This window comes from Mus caroli, unplaced genomic scaffold, assembly GCF_978045245.1.
Source record: "Mus caroli unplaced genomic scaffold, Mus_caroli_1 scaffold_13, whole genome shotgun sequence".
Taxonomy (NCBI): Eukaryota; Metazoa; Chordata; class Mammalia; order Rodentia; family Muridae; genus Mus; species Mus caroli.
This window is the reverse complement of record NW_028227268.1, coordinates 16,842,037-16,854,421: the sequence shown is the minus strand read 5'-3', so window position 1 is coordinate 16,854,421 and position 12,385 is coordinate 16,842,037. Positions and strand designations below refer to the sequence as shown.

Here is a 12,385-nt window from a genome sequence, read left to right as displayed (position 1 = left end):
CAGAGTTTAGTGTCACTCTGAATTTTATATTGGAATTGTTGTAGTAAAAACTTCCAAAAGATGCTGTCTTGAATAGGCAGAATAGACTCTGCTTTCATAGATCTCTAGGTCTTGAATTTATTTGGATTTAAAACATTTATTAACTTTAGGAATTGGAAATGTAGCTTAGTAGAAGCTCTCATTCAGTCTTTAGCACCCTAAAAAGATTGATTTTCGAGAAGTCTCCTTTGGACAGCATGAAAAGAAACCTCTCTTCTTTTTTGGCGGGGGTTGGGGGGGTTCGAGACAGGGTTTCTCTGTGTAGCCCTGGCTGTCCTGGAACTCACTTTGTAGACCAGGCTAGCCTCGAACTCAGAAATCCGCCTGCCTCTGCCTCCCGAGTGCTGGGATTAAAGGCGTGAGCCACGCCTGGCTCAACCCCTGCTCTTTTTAACTGTGCGGTTTAAAGCTATCATAAAAAGGATTTTGTTTCTTTTGTGTCACTTCATGTTTTAAAAAAATTACTTTGGGCTGAATGTATAGCTCCGTGGTAGAACACTTCCACACTTGAGACCCTGGGTGTGACCCTAGTTATCACCATCACTAAAGAATATACCAGCGACAAAACTTGTGAATGACACTTGGAGTAGACACAACCCTGGGAGAGGAGGTAGTGTGTGTGTGTGTGTGTGTGTGGGGGGTGATCAAAGTGAAACTAGAGAGAATATTTACCTCTCTACATATTGAGAAATAATAAATTTTAACGCCACATGAAGATATTACCTACCACCTATGTAAGTTCGAGTGAGAGCCTTTCATTTACTTGTATATATTTCTAACCTGATAGTTGAGTCTTGAGTATTGGGTATAAGAGTGGGTGTCGGTGTGGGTGCGCATGTGTATATTTTATAGAAAATGTTTGTTTGTTTGTTTATTGTGAGGCAAGGTCTTTCTCCTTAACCCTGATTGTTCTGATCATCGCTATTCACAGTTTCACCCCCCTTTGCTCCTGTTCCTCACTGCTGAGTGCTCAGTTTTTAATAAGACCCTTTATTTGCCTTTTTGTATACAGCTTAGATTTATATATTTAATTTTCTGAGTGTTTTATTTCTGTTTTCTCCTAGGTATTTACCACCAGAGTGTTTTGTGGTTGGGAAAGAGCCACCAAAGATCTCAAATAAAGTCGATGTCTGGTCAGTGGGTGTGATCTTCTACCAGTGTCTTTATGGGAGGAAGGTGAGGAAGAAGGCAGTGGAGCAGCCTGGGGCCATACCCACCACCTCACTGGGATTCTTCTTTGCAGTTAATCATTGGAATCCTGAAAGTAGTGGTTTAAAGAAAATACAGACTTCTCAGTAAACGCTTTGTGTGTCCCTACAAATTCCAGGCTGAAGCACACCTGCTGAATTCTCCCAAGCCATCAGAGACATGCATGTTGCAATCTCAAATATAAGACATGTTTTAATTCTGATGTGAATTCATGTAAAATAGGGTGTTGTGGTTTTTTTAAGATTTTGCTTTGTAGCTGTGGTTGGCCTGTACTATATACATAGCAGAGGCTGACCTCAGACTCTAGGTGATCCCTGTGTCTCACCCTCTTGAGTGCTGGTATGATATCAGTCTGTCCTGAAATCCTTTAGTGGCATGAACAATCTGCCAAAACATATTTCCCAAGCTTTCCAATAGGGTCTGAACCTTAACCCCTAGATCTTATTTGTAACCACCTCACTAGATAAAAGCTGCTGTTAATAAAAAACATACTGTGTGCTTGTGTGTGCTCGTGAAGCCTAGAAGTTGACCTCAGGTTTGTCATTAATTCTCCATCTATTTTTTGAGTAAGGTCTTTCATTGAACATGTCTGAGCTAGCCTGGCTAGCTAGCAAGTCCCCACAATCTCCCTATGTTGGGACTACAGGCACATACATATGCTGCATCTGGCTTTTTTATGTGGGTGCTGGGGATCAAAATCAGGTCCTCATTTTTGTATAGCAAGTAAGCACCTCATCCCCTGAGCTGTCCCCCGTACCCCTCATACTGTGTTATTTGTTAGTTTGTTCTGTTGAGACTAGTTCGCACTATGTAGCCCTGGCTGGTTTGGAGCTGTCTATGTTTAGATCAGGCCGGCCTTAAACTTACAGAGATTGTCCTACCTCTGCCTCATGAGCACTGGGATTATTAAAGGAGTGAATCACCATACCTGGCAAAGATTTATTATTTATTTATGTGTATGTATCTCTGAGTACATGAGTGTGTGTGCCCACGGAAGCTGGAAGAGGGTCTCAGATACCGTCCTTGTTTGCTTCCTGTTGCTGTGATGAGCACCAGACAAAAGCAAAAGCCTGTCTCAGGAGGTGGTAATAGCTCATGTATCAGGATCATTGAGAGAAACCAAGGCAGAAACCATGGAGGGATGCTGCTTATTTATTTGGTCTTTGTGGCTTGTTCAGCTTGCTTGCTTATGTCAGCCAGGACCACCTACTCAGAGTGACACTACTCACAGTGGGCTTGGCCTTCCCACACAGATCCTGAGTCAGGGAAACCCCCTTGTCTTGCCTATAGGCATTTGATGGATACAATCAAATAAGGTTCCCAGATGACTCTAGCTTGTGTTAAGGTGACAAAACTAACCAGCACAGATACCTTAGTGCTAGAATTACAAGAGGTCGGGGGATGATTGACTTGGGTGTTGGGAACTGAACTGGGGTCCTCTACAAAAGAGGCAAATGATCTTAGCTGCTGAGCCATCTCTCCAGCTGCCCCTCCCCTCCTTTCTTATGCTGAGAATGAGAAGGCGGTGTCAGAAAGTATCCCTTGGCCAGCTGTGGTAGTGCACACCTACAATACCAGTATTTTGGGGTCTGAGATTAGAGGATCCAAAGAATTCATGGGAAACCTTTAGTCCCAGCACTTATGAGGCAGAGGCAGGCAGATCTCTTGAGTTCAAGGCCAATCTGGTTTAAACGGGAGTTCAGGACTGCCAGGGCTCTAAGAAAATCATCTCAAGAAAACAAAACAAAACCCAGAAAAACCATCTCAGAAAAGCAAGGGCTAGAGATGTAGTTCAGTGGTGCAGTATGTAACTAACATCTACAAAGCCCCGGGTTCCGTTCCCACGCCCACACAAACAGTAATTCTTTTCTGCTTCTAGTAAAGGTCTTATATCATTAGAACAAACAATAATGTGTTTTCCCTTCTGAGCATATCTTTTATACACCCACACGAGTATAGTATATACACATATTAGGGTCCTGTTGTGTATTCATGTTCCTTCTGCCTTTAGTGTTTAGGCAGAAAGCAAATGGGAGATTTGTAGGTCCTGTGAACTCTTCATATTTTTATTAGATTCCCAGTGCAAAGTCTTTAATGTGGATGATGCCTTCCTCTTTAGCCTCTTGTTCTTGCACCAGCCTTTATAAGACAGGAAAGCTATGCAGAGCTAGTAGAGCTTAGTTATTTTGTGTACTGTTTGCTAATGTTGAGTTGTTACTAAAACGAGTGATAGAGGTTCTGTAGAATTATTCCAGATCTGTTAGGAACACTGAGCTTTAGCCTGTTTTTTAAACTTTTTGTTTTTGTTTTAAGAAAACTGCAGCTTGAGGCACAGTTAAACCCCTCGGTGTCCCCGGTCTTTGTTGTTATTTGCCAGGTTTTGGTTTTTGAGAGGTGGGATCTTTGTTACACAGTCCAAACTGGCCTAGGACTCACTGTGTAGCCCTCACTGGCTTCGAAATCACAGTGACTCTCTTGTGTCAGCCCCCTAAGTGCTGAGGTTGCAGTTGTGAGTCCCCATTCCCATCCTTCATACTGGGGGCCAGTAAAACATTTTCTCTTCTAACCTTTTTTTTTTTTTTTTTTAAGATTTATTTTATGTTTTTAAGTGTTTGGTTGTTTTTTTTTTTTTTCCCCTGCATGTACATATGTGTACCACATGAGAGCCTGGTCCCTACTGAGCTCAGAAATTGTGCACTGGGTCCCCTGAAGCTGGAGTTACAGATGGATGTGAACCACCATGTAGTTTCTGAGAGTTGAACTCAGGTCCTCTGCAAGGACAATCAGTATTCTCCATTTCTGAGCCATCTCTGCAGCCCCAGCCACACACATGATTTATTTAGCTTTCCACCCTATTTTGTGTACATATTAGGTGGCACATAAATATGTATAGTCACCAAAGGAGTGAGTCAGGATTCAAGAGACAGCGGGCTTCTTTCTGACTCTTTCTTGGCTATGAGTAAAGCTGGAGATAGGAGAGATGGTTTCTACTTCTCTGTTCTGCCTTGAGTGGCCTTTACACTCTGGGCCCTCCCTGTTAAGTGTCACAGGTGAGAGGTAAAGGAGACTTCTGTGGTACTGAATTGTGTGACCAGAGGCCAACCTTAGTTTATTCTGTTTTTATATGACAGCCTTTTGGCCACAACCAGTCCCAGCAAGATATTCTACAAGAGAATACTATTCTTAAGGCTACTGAAGTACAGTTCCCGCCAAAGCCAGTAGTAACACCTGAAGCAAAGGTAAGTTTGATTCATTGACCTGCAGAAATGACTGTTTTCTTTGAGTGGTAGTAACTGGATTAATATGAAATTGAGCCATTATTAAGCAGCAGGGTGGGACAAATTAGTGTTCTTAAGAACAGTGGGTAGAAGAATATTGCTTATGGTCTGTGTACCTCACCCCCAAGTTCAGTAAAAGAAATTTGACAAGCAGATTTAATTTACAAAGGCTCTGTGATATATGACAGGGAAGGCTACATACACTCCAAAGGAATTATACCTGGCAGTGTGTGTAATAGGAAGGGTACCCAGTTTGATGCCTGCAAGAGAGGGTGGTCTGTCTGGGGAGCTAAGACTACATAGGAGAAATGATGCAGGAATGCTCAGGTGGAAAGGCAAAGCCCCCTCTCCATTTCTGATGGCTTGGTTGGGGTAGGTCTCAATGATGAAATGCTCTCTGATCAGTATCTTGAGTAATGTGAATGTATAAGTTAGAGCCATGTGTAGATTTGAGGGAAGGATGTTCTACAGAGAAGGGCAGGTTGTAGTTCTGCAGAGAGGTGCAGAGCCACTGTGAAGTGAATTGTGGGGAGCAGGCAAATGGTGGGGTCATGCCAACTGTGTGGTCGGTCCATTTGCTGTTTTAAGAGCCTACACCAGCAGCTATCTGAAGATACATTTATTCAGTCATTTTATAGTCTATGAGAACCTTTTATGTATTTCACTAGGAAAGGCTCATTTTCTTTTCTTTTTCTTTGTCTTTTATGTATTTATTTTTTCACACTCCAGATTTTATTCCCCACCCTCAAACTGTCCCACATCCTATACCTCTCCCCCACCCCCGAAAAGGCTCATTTTCAAAGCCTAGAGTTCCATGTTCATTTCAATAAATATGTGTCTTAACTTCCAAATACATTAAGCAAGCAAGTACCTGTGTCTTCAATTCTGAAAAGCCTGAATTGCCTTTCTATCTTTATATTTTGGCAAACATTTGAAAAAAAATAGAAAGTCAATCACTTGTTGCATGTTTTAGGTTTTCCAGAAACCCTATTTTATTTTATTTTATTTTATTTTTTTATTCATGCTGAAGCCTGAACTCTAGGCCACGTGCTTGCTAGCATGCACTCTCCCTCTAGCTCCAACCTTAGCCAAGTTTAACTTTTCAGTTAGTTTTAGGATCATAACAAAATAGAGCATGAAGAACATAGTCTCTCATGATAGGATATGTTGTCACCAAGGAGCCTGCCATTATCATCAGCTCACTGTGAAGTGTAGATTCTATATGAGTGTAATGTTTTACACTGAAAAACTGACCCCTTGGGATTGAGGGTAGAGTGCTTGCCTAGCATGCAGAAAGCCCCGTCTTCCATCGCCAGCACTGCACTAACCAAAAGTGGTTGGGTGCACATGTGTCATCCCTGCATTCCAGAGGTGGAGGTAGAATGATCAGAGTTCAGGGTCATCTTTGGCTAATACTGAATTTGAGACCAGCCTAGGAAACATGAGAGTTTGTTTGAAGCGGGGGGAGGGGGGGGGGTTGGGGGGGGATAGTTGATTAAATAAATTGCATTACAAAATTCAAGTATGTTGAACTCTCTGGTCAAAAAAATCCAGGGAAACGGAAAACACTTAAAAGTCTCTATGGTAAGAGTTTCTTAAATAAGACTGCACTGCCTTTTGCAGTGTGTAGGAAGGGAATGCCCATGTTGATAGTTGAAGTTAAGTCATGTCTGAAATACTCAGCAAACCCCCCAGTGCTGGTGCTGGCCTTTGTCTTCTAAGGTCTGCATGGTGGATTTTGGGAAAGGCTATAAACCTGATTTTTGGAGGGAGTTCTAGCAGTGGTTTTGGTACCTCGGATACCTGTGTACCAGGATTATCTTTTCTATGCAACTTCCTTTTCAGGCATTTATCAGGCGATGTCTGGCCTATCGAAAGGAAGATCGCATTGATGTGCAGCAGCTGGCCTGTGACCCCTACTTGTTGCCTCACATCCGAAAGTCAGTCTCCACAAGTAGCCCTGCAGGAGCTGCTATTGCATCAACCTCTGGGGCATCCAATAACAGTTCTTCGAATTGAGACCAACTCCTAAGGCCACAAACTGTTCAGCACACACAGTGGACATATGGCATTCAGCAGTGGGTTTGGAACATAGTGAATCCGAATGGATCTCATGAAACCTGTACCAGGTGCTTTTATTTTCTTGCTTTTTTTTTCCCATCCATAGAGCATGACAGCATCGATTCTCACTGAGGAGAAGCCTTGGGCAGCTCTGGCCAGGCCTCATAGGAAAAGGTCCCGCCCAAGGTTCCAGCGTCAACGGTCACCATGGGTGGCTGCTCTGAGTGAGGAAAAAATTAAAAAGAAAAAACTGGTTCCATGTACTGTGAACTTGGAAACATGCAGACTCAGGGGGTTCCCTGACGGAGTGCTTCAGAGGAAGAATGTGGACTTGAAAATACAGACTGGGCTAGTCCAGTGTCTATATTTAAACTTGCTCTTTTCTTTTAATAAAATTTAGGTAACATCTCCTGAAAAGCTGGTAGCACAAGGCTCGGCTGGGGATGGTGTTTGACTTGGGAGGAACAAGTTGCTACTGCCATTAAAGGCACTAGAGTTAGTGTGCTAGCCCTGAATAATCTCAGTTTCTAAAAACATGCAGCTTCCTTCACCCCTTTTTTATTTTTGAAAGAATACATTTGGTCATAAAGTGAAACCCGTATTAGCGAGTACGTGGCAATGTTCATTCCGGTCAGATGCAGCTTTCTCCTCCATCTGGTCTCCTGCGTGAATGCTTCTCTCGCCTCAGTAGGGAGGAACAGTGGGAGTTCTGAGATGCCTGGGTTTTGCCATCGGACAAAGAATGAGGTTAGAAGACTGCAGTTTGGAGTCTCTCTAGGTTTTCAGATACTTCTTCACAATTTGAACACTTGACGGTTGTCCCTTTTAATTTATTTGAAGTGCTATTTTTTTAAATAAAGGTTCATCTGTCCATGCAGTCCTCCTGGATTCTCTGATTATATATAGTAACTATGGGAACTGCTTCCAGAGGTAGACAGAAGGCTCCAAGGGTGGCTAGCTCCTGCCCACAATCTTCTTGCTCATTTCTTGCTAACTATTAAACTTGATCAACACATGGGCTTTTCTAACTCTGTTAGATCTTTGAGGAGAACAAATCCTCTCTCAGGCATTTGAATTGTGGTGAATATGCTCTGGTGTGTGTGTCTGTGAGCATGGACCCTCTTCTTACTCACTTAGAGTTTGTTTTTCTTAAATCTCAAGGAATATAGGTATTTCAGCTTTTCTTTTTTCCCCCTATTTGGCTTATTTCTGAGATGTGTGATCTACTGGAGGTGGAGCTGAAATGGGAGCCGTGTGACCCCACTGTGCCCTGGAAACAGCAGATGACTCTGCAGGAGAGAGTTGGAGCCAGGGCCTGAACATGTGGTAGCCAGCTTGGAATGTTACTGACATGTGGTAAGAGAGCCAGCCAGAAATACTTAGAGCTGGAGAGATCAGAGCAGGGGCGGGAGTCAGGAAGGGCAGAGCTCTTAAGGCAATTCATGACTCTAGAGCTCTGTGCGTGTTAAAAGTGTTCCTAAGGACACCTTTTCTAAACCCCTGTGCATTTTGTAGTCCTGCCCCACACTCCTTGGTATCAAGTGATCTTAAAGAAAAGCAGAGCATTCCAAACCAAAGGAATTTGTAGGTAGGTTTTGTCGTATGGTGTTCTGAGGAGAGAAAACTTGAGGCTTTGGTGAAATGTGTATTTTGTGTGTACCTCTCCCCTGCTTAAATGCTAGGGCTGGAGCAGGACCTTCCGTATGCCAGGCAAGTGCAGCTCTAGCCTCAGCCTGCGCTCCCATCCTGCTCACTGCCTGTAGCTTCAGTGATGATAGGATGTGTCCATCCGCAGGCACGAGGAGAGGGTGAAGTAGAAGCCATGGTAAACTAGCGCAAAGGAACTCAATGTGTGAATGAGTGATCCTTGCAGTTTTTAAGTCTTGACTCAGTGTGGAGAAAGATGCTGTGGCTTCAGGCCCTCCTTCCCTCTCTTTTGGCCCATTTCCCATGTCCTTAGGAGTGTGTGGCAGACTTACTTTGTGTCTGCCTTTTCTCCCTTTATCCTAAAGAAGGCACCATCCATTCTCATGTGATTCAGTCTGAGTCTTGACTGGCCTGGCTTGAATCTGGTCACGGCATCTTTCCACTGCCTGGAGAAGCCCCAGAGAACATACACGGGCCTCTTTTCCTCTTTGAAGGAGCCAGTAAGATCACTGAGTGGGTTTCTCTGACGTCGGATGCGTTTCACTTTCTCCAAGGTGTAGTCCCTTATTGCCACAGTGTTGACTTACTCTGTCCAGTGCATCCAGCATCCTTTTAGCATTGAGGTGTGGCTGTCATCTATAGATAAGCTAGATTGCATCCCTGACTGTTCTAGGACACATGTGGCCCATGGCTGGACTCTCCTGTAATACAATGACCAAAGAAAGTATTAATTTATAATTAAACTTATCCATACTGTTTTGGCCTTTTCCAACATTGGATATAGGGCAGAAGGACATATATTTAAAATAAATTATAAGAAATTAGAGTGGGGAGATGGCTTAGCAAGTAAAGGAACTTGCTGACAAGCCTGATCACCTAAATTTAATCCCCGTGATCCCAGAAAACTAACGCCTACAAATTGTCCTCTGACCTCCACATACCTGCCTTGGTATTACCATTACCCACACATAAATAAATTAATAAATGTAATTTTAAAAGAAACTAATTCCCAGTCTCTTGGTTTCGTTCAGGTTCATTCCCCAGCCTCACACAGGATCCTCTCTTTATCAAGGGGACATTGCCGTGGAAATCTTGGTAGCTGTTAGGTTCCCATGGGTCCTGCAGGCATAATGGAAATGTGTTGACTTCTGTAGTACTTCCTATGCTTCTGATGTACAACAGTAAATAGCAAACATAACAAATGAAGGTCTAGTTAAGGGCTCACAGTCCATGAGCACCTGGGCCCGAGAAGAGACCGAGTATAGGGATCAAGTGGGAGCGCTTGTGTGGTTAAGTGGCTTGCATCCCACTGCTGTGGCTGACCTGGGCACACTGGCAAATTATCAGTTAGAGCATTGTGTTCTTAACTTAGATAATAGTTCTCTTTAAACAGTTACTTTGCAAGGCCCTAGAGCTAGAAGTGGGTACTGGGACTTCATTCTAAGAACACAACATGTATAACTAACTTGGCCGGCCGCCTTTCGTGATTTTTTTCTTTCTGAGACTTCACTACCCTGTGTGTTTCTAATGTTCCTCTTTCTCCTCGTTCAGATTTTTAGGCAGAGTCGATCAGGCTTTAAAGTTAGGCCTGAGTTCATATCCCACTTTTGCAGTCTCCAGGGACATCTTGTACTGGGAATGTAGGGTAAAGTGCCTGACAAGACTGTAAGAGGAGCTGAGTTTAGAATCCCTGAATTCACTGGTTTGAAGTTGAGAACCTTGTTGCCATGCTGGCAGGAGAGGATTTGGCCATTCCGTGTCATCAGTGGGTCTCAATCAGCTGTGTCTGGGAACAGCAGCCGAGTTAGCAGTTGGTTAGATGTGTACATTCTCAGGCCCCATCCCACAGACTACAAAACTGGAGGTAGAAGTTTAAATATCTGTGTCATTCCTAGGTTACTGATCCAGGTGTGTGTTTGAGAGCCTAGCCATGGACTGTTTGCCTCCCAGGGAAGCATGAGATGGAAGGGCGCCTTTTCTGTCCACCTGCCTGCCAGTCCTGTAGTGATGACGGCAGGGTCACTGGAGAGATCAGCTGGAAGACCTCTTAGTGCTAGTGTGACCGACCTCCCTGGCAGGTGTAAAGGATGTATTAAAAAGACACCTGTCCCTCCAATTGATTGTGGAACTTTTTAACAGTGTTGTACCCCAAGAAACTAGAACTTCCTAAGGAATCTCATACTGGGGAAGAAAAATCACCTAAAGCTGGGGCCCCGCCAGTGATGGGTCCTTGACAGCAGCTCCAGATCCGGACTGCTTAATTATGCATATATCTTGCTTTCTACTCACACTTACCTATGTATGCTAGGACTCTGAAGATGGATGCACCCGTCACTGGAGCTCTTCATCCCTCTTCACAATGTAGCTACAGCGCTTTTCACTGTTTTCAGCTCTTTCACTTGGCTTGTTGGAGATGGGTGACAGAATCTGGCATGTTGGAGCAGCCAGATGGAACCCAGGGCCTTGCACACCTAGGTACTTCACTTAGCTTTCTGGCTTCTTCCAAACTCACCGAACTGCAAGAGAGATGAGTTCTGTTTTATTTTTATCTTTGGGAACCAAAGTCTATCTTAAGCTTAGGGCTTCTGGACTGTTGTTAGACACTGTCATTATGTGGAGCAGCAAGAAGGCCTAGACAACTCCTACAGGTCTCGTAACAATACACTTGGGAGCCATTCTTCCCTTTGGCAAAACACTAGCTATCTTAATATGAGTTAATTATTTGGGTTTTCCCCATACATGAGGGACTACAGGAGAGAGGTTGCTTCAACTGGCACTCTGATTAAGCAGTTCTTTGGAGGGGTGAAGAGGGTTAAAGGGGGAGAGGCCTGGGGATTGGGGGAACCTGCCAGAGGCTGGAAAAACAGGCAGGTCTGGGGCCAGGTGGGGGCAGGAAATACAAGAGTGCTTTTGTGCAGGCTGAGCCCAGCAGGGGCCCTAGACAGACTGGAGTCTGCCTGAGGAGTGTGGAGGAATACTGCTCTGGACTTGAGACCCCATGGTGAGAAGGGTCAGAGAGCGGCTGGCTGGCCAGCCCAGCCCCACCCATCTGGCCCTGGGTCAGGCCTATGGGTGTGGTAGTTAAGTGTCCAGTTAGAAGACTGTTAACCCCAGGTCTGCTAGCATCAAGCTTTCTTCCCTTGGAGACTGCATAGGGAGGGAGGAGCCAGGGGCCTTATAGAAGGGGCTCTATAGTACTTTTGCAGACTAGGAAGTGAAGCCGAGAGCCATTTGCTGACATGCAAAAGATAGAGCTGGAGTAACTGGGAAGGTTACTACAGGCTGAAAGTTTTGGAACTGGATTCACTGAGTGCTAGGTTTGCACAGAGGTGGGTGTAAGCAGAGTAGCACACGGGCTTACAGACAGACAGACAGACATGAACGTTTATCCTAATCTCTATCAATCCTAATTCTGCCATGTTTTTTCCAACCCTTCCTCTCCCTCCTGGCTAGTGGTCCTCAGGACTACATTGAAGTGCTGCCCAGACTGCCTCTGCAGTGCTGGGCTGGCTGGGAGAGAAAGAAAATGTGGCTGGCTCCTAGAGCTCCATTAGTGTTCCCTAGTACCCACAGCCCCCTCAGCTTCCATTTATATGGATATTACTTCTTCAGGCTTGTTATCTTGCTTTGTCTTGTTACCTTGCATATAGATTAGGAGGTGATAGGGCCTTGGTTAGTAAAGTGTTTATGAGGCAAACATGAAGACCTGAGTTTAGATTCCCAACTCCCACAAAGCCTAGAATCCCAACTTGGAAGGCAGAGATAGGTGGATCTCAGAGTTCAAGACCAGCCTAGTCTATAAAGAGTTTTAGCTAAGCCAGGGCTACATAGTAAGACTCTGCCACAAAATAAAAGTTGGAGAGCAACTGAAGAATATACCTGATGCTAACCTGGGTTCCATACACAGTGGTTTGTTTGTTTTGGGGTCTTTTATTTATTTTTTTTTCTGTAAACTTGATGGTGGTGTGGTAGGGAGTGGGGCAATGAACAGCAGGTATGGCCAGTTGCCGTTTCTGTCAACAAAATCTCTGGAGGACATAGTCACAGAACATATATGTGCACTCTTGCTCTCTCCCCCCTCCTCTTACACACACACACACACACACACACACACACACACACACACATTAACACGTTAGTATGGCCCTTTC

General features: G+C 44.3%; 1 protein-coding gene across 7 annotated transcripts in view; it reads left to right on the top strand.

Annotated features, from left to right (window-relative positions):
• The window catches only part of Tlk2 (tousled like kinase 2), a 99,267-nt gene extending 89,871 nt beyond the window's left edge, over positions 1-9,396 (top strand). For 3 of the 7 annotated variants that reach the window (XM_021178491.3, XM_021178490.2, XM_021178492.3), the window contains exons 20-22: positions 1,104-1,215; positions 4,380-4,487; positions 6,372-9,390. In XM_021178491.3, coding sequence (XP_021034150.2) covers positions 1,104-1,215; positions 4,380-4,487; positions 6,372-6,545 — 394 coding nt within the window. In that variant the 3' untranslated portion in view covers positions 6,546-9,390. Of the gene's footprint in view, positions 1-1,103; positions 1,216-4,379; positions 4,488-6,371 lie in introns of all 7 variants that reach the window. The other 4 variants (XM_085829484.1, XM_029483035.2, XM_085829485.1 and 1 more) reach the window with 4 other exon arrangements.
• The last annotated feature ends 2,989 nt before the right edge of the window (positions 9,397-12,385 follow it).